Below are 19,531 nucleotides of genomic sequence, written 5' to 3'. Positions count from 1 at the left end.
TAGTACATTTGGAAATACAATTTCTTCCAACATTTCAGTCAGGGTTCGAATTAAACTTTCGAACGAGAGGGTTATGTTTATGTATTATTGCTGTAAATGTAGAAGACGAAAATTTATCCCAGAAATGGATGTTATGTTACTTCTGTGATACGAGCCGGACATACATTTTTACCGAAGGGGAATTTCCCCGGCATCCCCCGTTAATTCGAACTATGACTTTAGTAGGGGACTGCAAAAAATTTAGGGGGGGCTGAGCCCGCCCTAGCCCCCCCTTGACTACGGGCCTGATTTTTCCCCTAAGAGTTACCCCCTGTGTACGCTCTTGGAAGTAACGGTAGTAATAACATGACAAAAAAAAGTGCGTGCCTGAAGATCAATGTGAAAGTTTCGAAAGTGGCAATTTTAATAACAACTCATAGTAAGTTCTTATGAACAATATTCACAGTAATAAAAAAAAAGTCAATATATTATATCATCTATTTGAATAAGAGTATTTGAAATGTGTCATAAAAGTAAATTTTTAAAATTTATCATTATTGTGTTTCTGGGCTTCAAAGCTATAGCGGTAATAGTAACGCGCTGTCATAATTCATTTGTTTTCACACATTGCATGATGGGATAGTTTACAGATAAATCGAGTGCGAAGGTCGGGAAGTGAAGTTCGAAAAGTGCGAATGCTTTGTGTAATGTGTTGTTATTACGTGATTATAAGTTTAAGTGTTAGTGTGTGTGGGAGATTTGTAAGCCAGGTAAGAATTAAGCAGTAACATACTTGAAATGTAAGTGTAATCTTAACAATATTTTGTTTTCACCTAGCGATAAATGGTCCACTGTTTTGTTTAGGTCTCCTTGTGTTGTCTGCTTCCTTTCAGTGCAAGATGACATTTTCCAAGCGTATTGTTTATTTTCATGTCGAGTTCGGAGGCGGTAGCATTGAAACATCAGAAGTAGATTCATTGATATATTTGTGCTTACAAAATTTATTTTTGACAAACAGTTAGTGTTTACTAAATACGAATGCGTAAATTAAGTTTTAAGCATTGCGAAATATAAACGACGCTGGATTTTCTCCCTAAAGTGATTGAAAGTCAGTTTTTTTTTTTTTTTTTTTCGTATAGCATTATTGTATAACGAACAAAAAGAAATACAACAAAACCATATGTTGACAATTGATAGCAGTCATTTGCTCTGTTGATACAACACAATATTCAGAAATCTTAATGTATTGTAGGAGCAAATTCCTTATTGTGTTCCAAATACGCTTTTGTCGGCAGGAGTACAGTACAGTATAGCCAACAGATGATCAGAAGTCAGTTATTGTTCATTTCTGTGTAAGACACAAGTACAACTCTACAAGTCGTTGTGGCGTATGTTTAGCAGAAGAGGTCCAGCAATTAAAAAAAAAAAAAAAATTCAGTAATTTCTGTTCATATAAGGTTAGGTTTCGATAGCTTAGGTTCGTTTGTATTAGATTATGTTAGGGTAGGGGTCCAGCATAATTTTCCAAAAAATGATAGAATTTCGCTTATTTCTACTAATATTAGGTTAGTTTAGGTTAGATTTGGTTACGTTATGTTCGGTCTAAGTACTTGCATTATCCATTTCTCATGTAAATTTTGTATTTTGTACGTGATTCTGGACCCCTTCTGCTAAACATGCGCCGAAGTTGTAAAGTAAAATTTCAATTCATAATTCACCACTAATAAGCCTAGCAAAATATTACAAATTAAAATTATGCTTAACTATATTAGAACATGAGTAAAATAAAGCAGACTAGATTTGATCTATTTATACACACGTTCTACGAATAATACATATAATTCAATTTATGTAAGTGCATAATATTATTAATTAACAATATGTAGTCTTAACGTAGGAATCAGATTTAACCAGTTCATTCAAGAGAATTAATCGGAGCAATTTAAATTTTAAATAATTATAATAATAATAAACAAGTACAAATATTTACATAATTTAGCACGAAACCTTGAAGGACGCAAGCCGACTAGCTCGTGATTTGAAATTCTGATGGCATAATAAATATCGCAGATCTTATCATCGTTATTCCTTGCTTCCTTAATTGAAGTAACCTAACTTTACCGAATTTTATGTTACCCTTAATTTAAATGACTGGTTCCAGTTCTTTTCGTTGGATTTGTTGCGCTATATTCTTGCGAAAATCTAATAGTAAGCAATGCTAATTAAAACTAATATATTCTTATATTAAACACGTCGAACAATAAATTATTTTTCTTCTAATTATCTTCAAAGGAGTGCCGATGACTATGCCAGCAAAATAACAATACATATTCAAACAATATGTGAATTGCAATATAAGTGCTTCGTACAGTTGTTTCACCAAAAGACATTTGCCATGTTTTTCTGTTGTATTATATGAATAGAATTCTATGTGAAGCTAATATTGGTTGTTTTCGAAAATAATCGTAAAATTAACTTTTGTGCTATATTTCTCTTAGTAGGACATTCCGATTAATTTATATTGTTTGATAAATCATTCCTAGCTATTCATAACTCACCCACATTTCGTACTTTAAAAAAAAAAAAAAAAAAAAAAAAAGCAAGAATTCTTTGTAAAAGATAAAATACGTTTTCCTTTCTTATTAGGCCATAGTATATAAGGATGTTGGTATGTGTCCAAGTGAACATACACATATTGCCATAACGATTCAAGTTTTCTGTATAATCAATGTAAAAAATAATTAATTTTGATACATTATGGTGTATATATTTTTAGAACATTTCAACCATGTAAATTGAAGTTGAAATCAGTCAAAGATAAGCGTGTAAAAGGGCGAATTTCCAAATGACCTTATTTCAATAAGATAAGAAAATAATTTTCACCGTTAACTTTTGTAGCAGATTTTGACACAGTATGACGTATATTTTCTTTCAAGCTTCCCAGTCATCCTCAGAGCGTAGAGTTGGAATGTATCAAGAATGAAGGAGGAAAGAATTGACCCTTCACTCGACTTTTCTGCATAAAAATAGATTCCACGATTATTTTCTTGAAAAATATATTCGATTTTGGCATATTTTCTTTGTGGCATCCCAGTTAACACCCATTTCGTGGAGTTAAATTTTTTTCTAGAAAGAAGATTTATCGTGTCCCTTTTCCCTGCTGTAACTATTGTACACGTTTAACTTGTTTACCATAATTTCCTAAAAAAAAATTCACAATTTTTTTATACATATTGCAAATATTTTCTTCCAGATTTGTTGTGGTGCCTATTGCTTTTGTTTGACATCGCTTCAGAACAAGAATGATGACATTTCCATTTTTTTTTTTTTTTTTTTTTTAACGTTCACTTCCTTCTACAATATACATGATCACTACGATCAATTCTTCGAATAATAAATTTAACCAATTGCTTGATTGTTTGATTGATTACTTAAGAGGATCTTTAAAAAGTCTCTGATTGGTTGGTTGATTTCGATTTTAGCACTCCATTTAGAAACAAGGCTATACGAGACGTTGGCGTAGAGCGTAATATGGGATCCGAACTACTTAAATTCCTACTGTGAATCTAACCCGCGTACACGCTTACCATATAGGCACGAGGGAGCTTCAGTGTCTGAGTATGAGCTTTCGTGCGTTATGTAACATCGAGGGTATGAAGGACGAGACCTATTAACGTATACTCTGCACCATGACTGGGACTTGAATCTGGTCAGTTGGCAGGTGTATAGACCATTATTGAAACCTTCACACTGAAAACCGTTTCCCACTATACTGTTTCATCTCCGAGAGGTGAATTTCGGATTACGCCACCGGCTTCAGTTTCAGGTGTTAATACGTAGCCTATTTTACTACTAATAGTGTAGTACAAGGAAGTGTGTGTTGGACAACGTCGGTTGTTGAATTGAAAATTGCCGAATTTATAAAAAATAAGCGTATTTTCAAATTTTTTAAAAAATGTACTCTATAGAGTATAATATAATGTTCCTAATGCAGAAATTATTTAGCTATTATTTTATATTTTACCAATCCATTTATAATACAAAAATATCTTAGTCTGTGAGTGATGCTAATTTATAGTAGATCCGCTACATTTAGTTTATGATTATCTGTCTGCCTCTCTGTATCTCCCGCTCTCTCTTTTTTTTTTTTTTTAAATCGATAGTGATGTGCTGAACATAACGTGCTTTGGCTTTTGATTATTAAAACAAATTCCGTATTAAATTTAAATAAGGTTGTAATTACTTATATAAAAATCAGTAAGTATTTATTCCATGTCAAGCATAACATAATTTAATAACTAAGCAATATGAACACAGTATGTAAAGTACAGACAGTTGTTACCGTTTACTTTTAGGACAATGCGGTATTTAACAAAACTTTACGGCTAACCCACATGAAACATACTTACTATTAACAAGCCATAACTATATTTAAATATTAGTATTAATATTTAAGTAGGTTGGACCAACTAAAAAAAATGTAAACAATTAAGATTTAATAAATCACGATTTTAACCTACATCGTATAGCCAGCCGAAAGCTTCGGGGAGGGGAAAACAACTAATAATATACAAGAACATAAGGTAAATGGTTCCACTCCATTCGGAATTGGCCGAAATAGGTGGTCAACATGTGTAGGGAAGACTCTCCGATTTCTTGACTTCGGTACGTACACTCATGTCCAAAATTATTGTCGCATGTCTATAAATATGTTGTTGTAGGAATATAATTTGATAACGAATTCGTCCGGTATTTCTTATAATGTTAGTATGTGTATAATCGGCAAAGACATGTATGTGCCAAATTTCATGTCAAAAGAGCAGTAAATTAGAACAATAAAACGAAAATAAAACTTTCTTGTACATTTATCAACATTTTGTTTTACTCATTCTAATTTTCGTGTTTATAATTATTTTCCTATGAAATTTACCACAAATATACATTTCTCGATTATACACATGGCATCAGCATTAAAAGTACCGTGAAAATCATTATCAAATTATATTCTTACAAGAAGACAGTTATAGATATGCGACAGTCATTTTGGACATGAGTGTACATGAGGAGACTTCATCATAACGCCCGGACTACCTTCATTCTCTCCTCCCAGGTACCCCTAAGCCGCTTTAAAATGATAGTTGAATGGGGACGGGGATCGAACCCAGAAGGTCTGCTTACCAGGTACACCACTGCTGTTTTGCATTAATTTATGTGCATATAAGTCTTAGTAAGAATTATTTCTACAGTATCAAAACTCAGTATCCTAGCTACTTATAAAGCGCTATAAATGAAAACGAAATCTTTGAGTTTTACGTCCTACGGTTATGCAGGCTAGGCTAAAGGGGACGGTGATGATGAGAAGTGAATGAAACGGTGGAATTAAGAAAATGGGAGGAAACGGGAGAACCTCGAGGAAACTCACGCACACGGTGTTTGTTGTCCACCACAAAGTATAAAGCGCTATATATCATATTCTTTATTCTTTTCTGCATTTCCTCGGAATCTCCATGCAGCTTCACCCTGCGACACGTGCAAGTAGCGCAGCGTGAAATGCAGTCCTTAAGTGTGGATTTGCAAGTATGCTTAATTCTTCCTGGTAGTGTTTTAACAAGGATACACTGGTATGAGACAAGGACACTTGCGTTGTTTTTTCTTCCTTCTTTATTTTAATAGCTTACTTTCGTGTTTGTTTATTGAAATCAAATCGTGCAATTTAAATTTCACACACGTCTATAATTTTGTACAAATACGTGGACTCGATGACAATAAAATATTTCCGCATCATACCGCTCTAGTTTATTGTTTTACTGTAAAATTAATTAAATGTTACAAATATATTGAGATTGTCCCTAGTAGCAAGAAAGCTTTGGGATAGTTGGCGCGTGCTTCGCTTTTGACTTTACATGCTTGCACTCGAAACGGATGCTTCCATACGCCTTTCATCTGCCTTTTGTTGTACTTGCGAGCGATGCTTTAGACCCTTCGCTGAGCGTTATAGCATCTTTGGCCGTTCATTGGCTATTGATTTGACTTGCAAAACGCTTGTGTTAAGCTTGAATGGATCACTAAATGCAAGGTTGCCTCATGTAACTTTGTTACTGGAATCCAGCTTGCGTCATGCTTGCACGTTTTTGGCCTACTTGCAATTCAAGCTTACAGCAAGCGGTTTGCAAGTTGTCTCTGCTACTATATAGGGGCATGTATGCGTAGGCTGCGTCGCTTAACTAAACATTATTTCAGTACCTACAAAATGGTTCAGTGCAAACTAATACCTTTGTGTGCCACCTTTAGTAGAAAAGGTAGGAGCTATTGCCTTCCATAACTTTTTCATCAGATGTTGAAAATCGACGTTCGTGTATGCATATACGTGCAAAAAGCGCAATAGTGCAATATATGTTTGTATTGATATTTTCTTCTTTTTAATGCATTTTATAAAAGCATTATTTTTAAAAGTGCATTATTATTACTATTATTATACTTCGTAACATGAATCCCAAACCACGCGCGCGTTAACCAATCGGGCACAAGAGATATATTTATTTAAGTGCACATTACATATTAATAATAAATAGCTTAAGTGGATTAATACAATAATTTCATCTTGTTGTAGTATTAGTCAGTTGTGTCTAAAATATGTATTTCCGGAATGTTTTGCACGCGATATTGATATTAACCTTCAGTGAGTTGGACTTCATAAAGTGGATATCCTCCTTTTCTCATGTCTTGCACATCTGCAGTTCAGAACCAATGGGGATAAAGTGATTCATTTATATTGTTGGATTCAAAAATAGGTACTTAAGTCAAGCCTTTAGTCATACTACAGTAATAAGAGAAAAGATCACAAAATAGTAAAGTGACAAAGTACATTTACGTATATATTATGTAAAACGTACAAAGTGAGCGGAAAGTTCCACTACCCTTTGTGTGTTTCACATATAGAAGTTGATGAATCCGAAGTGAACATACTGCACAAAAAAAGAAAGAAAAAGAAAAAAAAGGAGAAATATGAGGATGCCATAAATAACACCGGAAAATGTATAATCCAATCCAGTGGTTCTTAAACTTTTCTAACCTAGCCCTCCCTTGGATGAATGAGATTGACCTGAGCGGCCCCCGTGATCTTATCCCAATCCACAGATGTACAAGGTGTAAGACTTAGACGAAGAAGTCTAAAAAGCTTTTCTCAAAATCATCATGTATATATAAGTATAATATATAATATTATAAAATAAATATAATAAAAATAATATATATAATAAAAAGGAAATCGTGTTTCTATACATTATTTCTATTATTCTGTATTTGTAAAATGAAATGAAATCTTTGAGTTTTACGTCCCATGATTATGCCGGTTGGGCTAAAGGAGACGGTGATGATGAGTAATGAATGAAATGGTGGAATGAAGAAAGTGGGAGGAAACGGGAGAACCCCGAGAAAACCCACGCACACGGTGTTTGTCCACCACAAAGTCCACTTGGCGGGGGCTGGGATCAAACCCGGGACCCCAAGCACCAGAGGTGAACGCTCTACCACTGAGCCACCGCGGTATTCTGTATTTGTGTTACAGTGTTCATCTTTTCTCGTACATTTTTTTCGCGAAAAGTGCAATTTTTCCTTTCTTTTTAAACACCCAATGGAAAGGGACCAACGAACGTTTCATTGACCGATATTTTTAAAGGAATCTAAATCCATATTATATTATTATTTGTAAAATAGTCTACTAAACTTCTGATAATTTCTAAAATTCATAATGTATTTCGTTCCGTAATAAGAAAAATGTTTAAAGCCAGGTTGTCATTTTACAAGAATACAAGCTGTCAGTATAAAAATCTTGCAACTCGATCTTTGTATTTACTGTTTAAAGCAAGAAAGATAACTCCACCCATGCAGCATTTGCACTCTAGTGGACAAATAGTGAACCTTCTAATTGAAAACGTGTATTTTGGCGCGCTTCACCTCTCCTTCCAAAAGAATCCGTCGTTTCGGAAGCGGAAAAACGGTTTTTTTCTTTAAGTCAGCGGGAGGTCGATAGCAGGTAGCAAGCAAGACGATCCAGAAAGTTGCACATAAAAGGGGGGAAAAAAGTTGTATGTCCCGTTCAAGACTGTTTACGTGGAGAAATATGGTAGGGTTGCAAGATTTTTTTAATGATAGCTACATGATTCTTGTAAAATGACAACTTGACTTAACTGGTCATGAAATCTTAAACGCACCCTAAATAATCTGTCGCGCTATTTTGTTCCAGCACCCCTTTGGAAACTAGAATGCCTTCTAGAGGGCGTTAACGGTCACGTTGAGAACCAGTGATTCAACCGGTGGAATGTTTGGATGCCTGGTTTTTTCCATTCTTTTCATGGGCACGGACAAGTCATATAAACAACGGTCGTTTGAACAGAGATTCACAGGCTTAAAATATTTTCCAGCATTGCCATAAAGGGAGACATTAGAATAAAAGAAAACCAATAACGGCTATTAATTGGGCTTGTGAACCAAAAAATTCAGAAAACTTAATTGTTTCAATATGTTAAAAAGCATGTTTATAAAATCTAAAATTACAATAATACTTCAAAAGTGTAATTAGTTTCATGCAAGCACCATCTGTACGACAATTGTATTCAATACTGTAAACCTGTATAACTGTCCATATAGCCATTGTTCATCTGCTATGGATATTTGCTTACGAGACATTAGTTGAGGCTGCTCTGTCTCGAAGAATGAGAATGTTTCTATTAGAGGAACGCTTATTTCGTATCTCGTCAGGAAAATTCTGTCTCGTCTCGTCTCGTGGGGAACCGTAATGTGGTATCTGTTATTAGTGGTAATTTTTCAAACAGTACATGCGCGCTAGGAGGTGAATGATGGAAGAGTAAAGCTGAAAAAAAAATGAGGTTAGACTTTACCAGTACCACTGTTTCTTCCTTTGTTTTTCCACTATCTGCGAAAAAAAAAACTTGGACCTTTTTTGTGTTGATGTAAGGAATATAATAATATTTATTTTGTAAAATATCACCTTCTTTTCCCGTAATTTTTGCAGTTTAAGTTAAAATGTGTTGGAAGTAGTGCATTGAAGCCAAGAGCTTGTTTTAAGCCTATAAAAAAATGTAATATATATGCATTTTTAAAACAAGTTGAAGTTAATGGATATATTTCTATTTTAATTAGAGAAATTATGATTAATAAATGTACTGCTTCACTGCAAAAGGCGATTCGTGCAAGTGGATGATATAGGCATTGTGGCATTGGTTACCTCGTGCGTGACTTTCTCCAGTGTTATAAACGAACATTAGTAAGAATTAATCTATGTTATATAAAAAGCTTGAATATTGATCTTTTAAAATGTGTGGGCGTAGATAAGTAATAAGGGTTTTTGCTTCATAACCCGGAGGTTCGGGCTTCGATCCCTGTTACCGATCATCCTGATTATGTTTTCTCTCGGTACTAATGTTACTCACAAGACTAAAATTGGGTCTGTCTCATCTCGAAAAAGTGTAGTGAAAGTGCTTTCTTACTTCGAAAAGTATATTTATTTCTATTTGAAGGGCTTTTCCTCGTCTTATCTGAGCAACAGTCTTTCGCACTATCAGGCGGTCGTCAGGATAGTTCCTTTAAGAATGGGCCGTAAATACTTTCAATTCTCAATGAAAAAATGAAGAGAAATGAAACCTTTCAGTTTAACGCCCCACGATCATGTCCTTTAGGCTAAGGAGACGATGATTAAAACAAGTGAATGATGATATTGGAATGAGAAAGTGGAAAGAAACGACTACCAGGAGAAAAGCCACAAACACGATGTTGTCCACTACGAACTTACTTGGCTAGATCATACCAGGGACCCCACACCAGAGGTAAGCGCTCAACCACTAAGCCTCGTTCTATATGAAGTGTTTGGAAAAAGTTGCACCATAGTTCAATGTAAACAACAAATGCGTTAGTGCAGGAAGCTTCATAGGCATACTAAAGTTGTTATTTACTACAGGGTTATTCAAAAGGAAAGAACAGATTTTAAACATTTATTTCTTCCAAACTACAAAAGATAGAAACATGATTCGAACGTTACTTGATTAAGAAAAGTTTACAATTTAAACAGCCCGGATAGAAGTTCCAATCACGGCCGCATTGGCGCTGTTTTTTTGTTGTTTGTCTGTAGTGAAATGGCGGCGTCACCTCAGGAGAAGTCTTTTTGTGTGCTACAATTGGCAAAACTTGAGTCCATTGTTGCAGTTCAGCGAGCATTTCGCCGTCAATTTAATAAACAACCGCCGCATCATAAGCAAATTTACGAGTGGCATCAAAAATTCGTAGAAGATGGTTGCATCTGCAAAGGGAAAAACACGGGACGTCCACGCACATCGAACGAAAATATCGAGTGTATTCGTACACTTTACGAAAGGAGCCTAAAGAAACCCACATCACGAGCAAGCAAAGAACTTAACATTCCTCAACCAACGGTATGGCGAGTTCTAAAACATCGTCTGCACATGAAGCCATACAAACAGTGAATTCGATAACTAGAGACCAGCTGATTCATGTGTGGCAAGAAATGAGCCACCGTTTTGACATTTGTCGTGTAACACACGGTGCTCATATTGAATGCACACCATAATTACTAACAATAAATTGTAAACTTTTCTTAATCAAGTAACGTTCGAATCATGTTTCTATCTTTTGTAGTTTGGAAGAAATAAATGTTTGAAATCTGTTCTTTCTTTTTGAATAACCCTGTATATTAATAATCGAAAATTCATAACTCATGAGTTCGATTATTAGTATAAAAAATGCGTTACTTCTCACAATAAACTATATTGCATTTGACGGGTCCTGTCAACTTTTTTTTTATCTAAATAAAATTCGTACTTAAATTTAATAGCTTTTCATTAAATTCACATTTATAGAGGATATGGTATGAGAAGTTGTTTCTGTCCTCCGTTTAATATTTAAAAAATTAAATGTAGTTTTTGGAATAATCTATTTTATAACCTTGTTCATAGTGTTCAATGTTAGCTTCTAAAATTCAGCACTACTGTGAACTAACTTAAAAAAAAAAAAAAATCATCTACCAGTCTAAACTTGCTTTCTGGATCAGCGTTAAGAGTGTGCTTCTCATTTTGGATCTGTAAGTGTACCAAAATGTGAAAACTGCATATACAAGGGCTTCATTTCTTCGATTTCTTGGCTCTTATAAAAGTGGAGTTGGTCCTCCATATATTCAGTGCATGTGTAAAATGGAAAACGAATATTTCCAAGGCAATTTAGATGTAAAACTATTGTCTTTCGGAATATTCACTTTAAACGTTAATTCTTTTTATTTCTTTTCTCCCCTTCCGTACAGGATACCATTATTAGTCATTTTTTTCACTTAGTATTTAACATTTAATTAATATTTTGCTGTTTCCTTTGACAAGCCATTTTGACTCTACACTGGCTATTGTATGCAAAGATGAAGTTATTTCCTTTCTTTCTTCTTTCTTTTCTTTTCTTTCTCTTTCTTTTTTGCTAGTAGTTTTTTTTTTTTTGAGTTAATTATGAATTCTTAACTTCTTACAGATGTGCATTATACACTGAAAAAGTTCTGAAAAAATATAAATGAGAATATAATATACGACTTAAACGGAATTGTACTAGTAGTCAGTTACACATAAAATGGAAAATCCATTGATGTATTAACATGCATAAAAATCAAAACAGACAATGTAGGTGTGTCAAATGGTTCAAATCATCTCAGAAAGGTTTCATTGCTTACATTTCGTATTCCGTGTGTTGTAATCAGTGGCGTTGGAGCCGGGAGCAAGGGATAGATGTGGGAAAAAGAATACGAAATCAAGTGCGCAACACTTAAATACATGTCAGTGCTTATCTTATCACTAAGGGTCAAGTATTTCAACTGTTTCTTGCACTTAAATGTTCGTTCCGGAGCTCGGTTTGTAATCGGAAAATATATGTTTTCCATATTTACCAATTCTGCATTGAAATACAATAAAATACGAGGGCACTATCCAGAAATTTACTCACGTTTCGGCAGGATCCGCTAGGAGTAGGGCGAACGTCGCCATTTTAGCAGGGACTTAAGTGCATATCCAGCTGTGGATATAAGAAGTTCGTGTTGCTTCTACTCTGTTCACAGTGTATTGTTAACATAAGTGCTCCAATTGAAAATCCCGCCAGTTGTGAAGAGAGGCCGATCATACGCTTACTGCTGAAAAATATTTTGAAACATTACAGAAGTTGCGAAGAGCATAAAGCAAACGCCGAGTTAAATTGAGTGCGAAAGTTTTGGTGTTTTATGACAACGCTCACCCGCACTCGGCCAAGCGGACTTAGAATCTCTTACAGGCCTTCCATTGGGAAGTTTTCGATCGCGGAATCGGATCTCGTGCCAAGTGACTACCACTTGTTTACCCATGTGAAGACCTTGCTGACAACACAGCGGTGACGCAGATCTTTATGCTGGCGTACAGGAACGGTTGAAGTCACAGGCGGCAACTTTTATGACAGTGAAGCTTGTTCATCGCTTTGATGATTGCCTAAACTTGTACGGCAAGTATGTCGCTTCAAGTATATAATAAAAATGTATGCTTTTACTTGTCTTCTTTTTATTCCAAAACATGAGCTAGTTTCTGCATAACACTCGTATTTAATATTCTGAGGTTGCACAATGTAGTCCAAAGGAAACAGATAATACTTGCAAGTGAATAATAATAATAATCATAGTAATAAATATAAATCGGTGCTATGAACATTGTATGTGCGGGGAGAGACAGGAACATGATGTCCACAGCAAATCCATGTCACTTGAGACCAAAGTACGGATCCCTCGTGCTAGAGGTGAGCGTATTTCTACAAAGCAGTGTCGCCATTCATTTTGTTTCAGGAACTTGTGTTCGACTCCTGGTGGAAGGTTATATGGTTCAGATTCCCTCTATGCTTTAGGTCCACATTTTATATTGCTTCATTGCTGGAAAGTGAAAATGAGACCCATAACACGCCAACCAACAAACAAGCTAAGGCATGGGAAATAGGTAACATATAAAACGCTTGCACTTTCTTAGTCTGTAAGTAGTATATTCTGGTATAAGATTCCAGGAACAAAAATGATACATATTTACATTGTATAACTATAGGATAAATGACTATTATTCCTTGTAATAGTTAGTGTTAATGACATGTCTGCCCGAGGTACACCATTTCCAATGGGGAAAAATAAGCCGTATAATATTTGGTATATCATATTTTGAATGAAGCTATGATCTCCAGCCACACACTTGTGCCTTCTTCGCCCGTCCAACGATTGAATTCCGTGGCGAAAGAAGTCTGCGATACGAAGTCCTCAATCGCAAGTTGCACCGCCCGATCATCAGGGAATGTCTTTCCTCCCAATAAATGATAGACAGGCCGGAAGAAGTGGTAGTCAGTGGAAGAGATATCGGAAGACGAAGAGTTCTATTCTGCAAATCATAGAGAGCCTGCCCACACCGTCCTTTGCGCAATGGCATTGTCATCCAACGTGATGACAGTTAACGATCTGCATTGATGGTTTTATTTCGCCTAAGAAATACATGATGAATCACTCCCTGAATTGCCAATCCGGTGAAGGAAGCTTTCCTGGTTAGTCCGTACACTCAAGGTAACTACATACCTCCAGGCGGCGATTCTTCTTGATCGGTGTGTCATGTGACCCATGAATCCTGCTTTTTCACCTTACGGAATGTGCGCAGCCATATGGTGTATGCCACTAGCACAAACATTTTTCTGTGGGTCCACTTCCATGGCGTTCCTCAAGAACAGTGGTCGGTTCCCATGGAGCTCATTTAGCCATGCTGTGTAACCGGAAAGAAATTTGACAGACCAATCGCAAATGGTGCGTCGGTTGTGATTTTTATTTATTTATTTATTTATTTATTTATTGCGTCGCGCTGTGCAGAATGCGTAAAGAAAAATCACTCTCAGTTGTTTGTTCTCTGTGGTGCACTTTCATACAACTCTGTCCAACAATGCACCGTCTCCTGACTGTTTGGATACCGCAGGCTGTTTGCTGGATGTGTGCAGAGTTTGTGACGTTAGATACGTGACCTTAGTCTATCCCTGTGTTGTGTTGCTGAGGTGAGTCCCACCAGCCTTTAAAGGAGAAATTTTATTCGCACGAACCTAATATGTTGAAAACGGTTAAATACAGCACATCAATAAAATTATTTTTAATACAAGACATGCATTGTATTTTTTCAGACGATGTTTGTTTGTCGTAATTACTGGAGATTTAATTTGTCTCTTTTCTGAAAAAGAATTTTGCAAATCGAAAGGCCAGAGGTTATCAATTGTCTGCTCTGTAAGGCATCTGCTTGTGGAAAATAAGAAATTTGTTGATTATGACAGTTGGACAACACTATAAACGTCAGAATGAAACACTTCTTTTTTATGTCTGTATTTAAATGATGGATGTTTGATATGCTATCTTGTGTCTTTTGCCCTCCACATAGTAATTTGTACATTTTTATTTCGACGTAGTAAAGAAAGAAAAAATGAACTAGGTCATTATGTAGGTTGGTTTATTTTCTTTGCATTTTGTTTCAAAACATTCTGTGTGCTAATAAAATTGACCAAAGTGTTTGGAATTATTCGTTAATTATTTTATCTCTTGATGCGACTTCCAAATAAATTTATACGGATATGTCCATTCCTCAGTTATAATACCGCTATGTTTTGCTAAGTTGTCAAATATTCAGTTAGATTTCGTAATGTTTACACCAGAGATAAGTTATCATAGGAAGGAAAATGTTATTCTGAACCGTTGTGAGCAATGTAGATGCTTCGCGTTCTCTCCTTTTACACATATAACCATGATTCGATTCCCTGTTCAGGCATTTGTATTTCCTGTTCAGACAACTCTAAGCATTTTCAAACATCTAATTGCAATGGTATGCGACTTTGATTTGAGTATCTCAGATTCATTTTATATTCTTCGATCTTCACACTAAAATTATACTTCGATGATTCTACGAGGGCGGTTTGATAAGTAACTTAGTTCGTATTTCATTCATTCTCAACACCACCACCTCCTTTAGCTTACACGGCATACTCGTGGGACACAAAACTCAAAGATTTTATTTTTTATGAATAAATAATCTGCGGTCTCAAGTCATTGTGAGTAATTCATTATTTGCTTAAAGAGACGTGTTTCAGGTAACAATGAAAAATGGATAAAAATGAAGTCTGGTGTGATTCAATTATTTTTTCTGAAGTGGAAAGCAGCGAAAGGATTTAATGAGAATATTATGAAACTTCTGTTTGAGTAAATGAATTTAACCGTGACCGAACAAGCATTGAAGATATATCACATCCTTTAGGCCCAAAATAGCTTTGACATCCGGAATTGTCGATCAAGTCCGTGATTTGGTTTTATGTCCGTGATTTGGTTGTGAGTGAGTTAGCAGAAGTCAGAAGCATATCAACTGAGTTGATTCACTTAATTTTGCTTATAGAATTACACATGAAAAAGCTTTGAGCAAAAATTGACCGAGAGTTTTTTGAACTTCTATATCCTGTCAATTCACCAGATTTAGCTCCCATGGACTGCCATCCATTCCCAAAACTCAAAACTTTTCTGTTAGGACGAACATTTAAGTCAAATGAAGGGGCTATACAGAAAATGACAAGCCTCGAGAAAACTAATTTCCGCCGAAGGAATCGCGAAGTTGAAGGAACGTTGGGGTAAGTGTGTGAAGTTCGAGGGGACCATATCGAAAAACAAAGTACGTTTAAAAAAACACACACACACAAATTGATTTCTTTAGTAACAAACCACCCCTCATAATATGCATGTAAGATCTGAGTGACTCTTCCACTTTTCAATTTCATGAAGCACACTTTCTTGTAAATGGACAGTGACGTAACTAGGAAAGGCAAACGGGGTTGTACCCAGGCGTCGGATTGGGAGGGCGCAAAATTGGACATATATTTGGGGGAGCGTTTTGGTTTGGTTGGTCAGGGGGCGCTAAGTCGAGTTCTTGCCCCGGGCGACAACTAGCATATTTACGTCGCTGTAAGTGGATCGTCGTTACCAAATGAAGAGTTGTTTACCACATATTTGATGTGAAGCACATTTTAAAAGCTGGATTAAATTTCTGTTCTTTTTACTTTCGAGCGACGATGAAAAAATATGGTGAAGAGATGACATATTTATTTCTCGTAATAAGTACATAAGTGATATTTTATTCTTGGAGATGAGTTTTCCTTGGACAAAGTTGTCCGAAAATATCTATTACATACCATTGACCATAATTACAAGTATATTTACAATAGGACACTGTTCACTTGGATCATAATACTTCGTAAGAGTAACAATATAACTTCGTTGATCGTCGATACAACAGTGACCTTATTCATTTGAACTAGATGGAGAAGATGAAAAGGATGGCTTTGAATATTAGCACTAGAGCACGAGCGCGTTAACTTCTCTTTGGAAGTAGCATTTCTAACGGATAAACATGAAATGAAAATGATAATTTTCAGTTTTACCCTCCATGGTTATGCTAAAAAAGATGGTGATGATAAGAATGATTGAAATGGTGGAATAAATAGAGTAGGAGGAAACGGGAGAGTCTTCAGAACCCTCCCCCACATAAATGGCGTTTGTCCACCACAAAGGCCACTTGATGTGAGCTGGAATCAAACTCGGGATCCCACGCACCACAGATGAACGCTGTATCACTGAGCCACTGCGACCTTAATGAGTCATCATCTTACGTAGAATTTTCATATGTGTTGATACGTGGAGAATTTGTAACTCATATGTTTTAACATGGTTATTTATAGGTATAAGTAACAATATTGACTCATATTAACAGTGTGTTAACGGTTTAAAACTGGAAGAATAGGAGTGCATTTATGTTTTATGTACACAACTGGACTGTCACTTCATCAAGTAATTTGTTCGTACGAGGAACAAATTGAGACGAAAGTGAACTTAGGAGAATGTGTTGTCATTTTTTTTTAAAATAGAAAGTTAAGACCACGTCTGGAAAATTTTGTAAACATACACTGTGCGGGAGTGTGGTCATCATATGATTGCGCTTAGACCGTGGTTGTTAATTATTTGTGTCACGTGGTGTTTCTTGTTTTTCGTCGAAAGAGCAAAACTCCCACTGGTTGATATCCTGAGTTCGCTCGAAAGACGTTTTAAGAAATGTTTCTCAGAAGTAATTGCTATTTCTTGTTGAGGAAACATGATCTTAGGGAAGTGACCTCATTCAAGTTAACATCAAGTTAAGTTAAGATCTAAATATTATATAAATGTGGTAAGGAACTTCGCTGGGATCATGTAGAACTGACTGTGGTAATCCTGTTCAGTGGCTGTTTTCAGGCAAACTACGGACGGAATAGTAATTAATAGCCAGTACTCAGATCCCGTACTCGAACCCTTCAGTTGATTGTTTGGATTTAACATTCCTTTGCAGTACAGAGGCTAGCAGATTTGGATCTATAGAATAGATAGGAAATAACTTCCTATTGAAAATTGTCTATAACTCTTTAAATCTTTACCGTAGTCGGTAACACTCTTGGTGCGAGCTGTCCCGGGTTTGATTCCCTGTGAGGACTGATCGAAAAGGTGTAAAAGCTTTTTCAGGTCAGATATCCTGAGTGAGACCGTCTTCATTCACACCAGACAAATGCCGGGATTGTACCTAACAATAGTTCCAGGCCACTGCCTTTCTTCTTTGTTCCTTTTCATTTCCCAGGATTGTGTGATTGCCGAAGAACATTATCTCTCATATCTTAACGTGGCCATAGATGCCCAAAGCCCAGAAACCTAATGCCTAATCCTAATCTTCAGATCCTTAGTTAGACTTCATGAAACAAAAATCATTTTGCTCCTTACCATGGTAGAATTCATTACATAATATTTCATTAATGTCATTGCGTGTGTCAATGGCGGAGCGTGGTACAACATTTAATCTTGTGTGGGCGGACTCAGCTGGCATCCTGGTGCGAGGTATAGTGTGATCTGTGGTGCAAACTCAGAGATGATGGAGAAGTGTAAAATAACCTTATTGCTCGATAGATGCGAAGACTATTAGGAATTTCCATTTCAAACTAATGAACACAGGTTCTGTAGCAGGTAGGGAGACGCGGTCGTGTCTTTAACCCTTTTCCGACTGAATTTATTTTTTTACTATAATGTCATATTATAGTAAATTATAGTATATTGAGTGTACATTAGACTATATAAAAATAAATTTTGTTTCTATTGCTCAACAATGCTGAGGGGAAAGGGGACTCAGGAGTACCGTCAGGCGGTTAGGCTTCGACATTATAATACACAGGAGAAATAATGTATGTGCAAAGAAGACCCATCAGTCGGAAAAAGGTTAAGTTCCAGGACGCAGGAAAGCGGTTTAACCTAACACACAATCCTAACTGTTCTGAAAGGAAGATTGAATATTTTCTATGAAAGCCACTTTACTTGAATATTTTCTATGAAAGCCACATTACTGCCAGGAATTATCGACAGAAGACTGTGCTCATCATTCGGAGTATGACGACATGATGCTTGCTTGATATAAAGATTGGTCTTATTCTTTCAACAATTTCCTGTGATACAGGCGAGCAGTCTTTCATGTTGTTGGTTTGTTAAATGCACAAAACCAAAACGCTTGACGAAATGGGGAAGCAAATTAGAATGTTGCTAACGTACTGCTAGAGCCCGCTTACGCAGGATTAAAGGCTGCACCGCGCTCCATCACTGATACTTGCAATGTCATCAATGAGATACCGTGCAATAAATTTTACCATTGGAAGGAACAAAATGCTGGTTTCCTTCAAATTGATTAAGATATTAAAGACTAATAAACAGTTTTCAATAAGAGTCGAGTTCTATTGCCGGTGAGAGCTCATGTGGTTCGGGTCCCACGTTAAGCAGTAGCTCTACATTTCATTTAGCCTTGCTGCTGAAAAGAACACTAAACTTCAAAACCTCAGAACCAAAAACAATTTTTAATTTCCGGTCACCCTGTACAGTTAACGAAGGATGCGAGCTATATGTTCACACTGAAAGTAGAACGCAATCTCTCACACCAAAGCTAATAACGTCAACAATTTATTCACGAGTGAGCTCAGTCCAATATTTTGGTGAGTTTTTAGCATTACATACGTTGTTCCCGTGAATGAGAGAAGTTGAAGAACACAATACCCGAGTGAGAGAATGTACGTGTCTAATGTAAAAAGAACCAAGTTCTGTTTCAGTCTAGTTTCTTTCTGTGTAATCACCCCATTAGTTTCTTCTTTACTTACGTTTGCCTTACATTTATATTTTGTGTAAAATATGCCTTTGAATAAAAATTAAAAAGAAAAACGTAATATATTTTGTGTGAAGTATTGTACGTGGATGGGACAGAAACATGGACACTACAGAGAAATTGCAAAATTAAGACTTGAAGCTTTCGAAATGTGTATGTAGAGAAGAATGGAGAAATTGAGATGAATCGAACGAAAAACCTATGAAGAAGAGTTAGAAAAAAAAGGATTGGAGATAGTGATTATTAGATGTTCTGTAATTAAGAGA

The 19,531-nt window shown here is 35.9% G+C and overlaps 1 protein-coding gene across 3 annotated transcripts in view; it reads left to right on the top strand.

Moving 5' to 3' along the window:
• The first annotated feature begins 480 nt into the window (after window positions 1-480).
• Dab (DAB adaptor protein) overlaps window positions 481-19,531 on the top strand; it is a 172,962-nt gene continuing 153,911 nt past the window's right edge. Inside the window, exon 1 of one of the 3 annotated variants that reach the window (XM_081742583.1) lies at window positions 481-779. In XM_081742583.1, the coding sequence (XP_081598709.1) occupies window positions 778-779 (2 nt within the window). In that variant the 5' untranslated portion in view covers window positions 481-777. The remainder of the gene's footprint in view (window positions 780-19,531) is intronic. The other 2 variants (XM_081742585.1, XM_081742587.1) reach the window with 2 other exon arrangements.

This window comes from Thermobia domestica, chromosome 16 (genome assembly GCF_964235325.1).
Source record: "Thermobia domestica chromosome 16, izTheDome1.hap1.1, whole genome shotgun sequence".
NCBI lineage: Eukaryota > Metazoa > Arthropoda > Insecta > Zygentoma > Lepismatidae > Thermobia > Thermobia domestica.
Note: the sequence above shows the minus strand (reverse complement) of the source record. Positions and strands in the feature narration are given on the sequence as shown.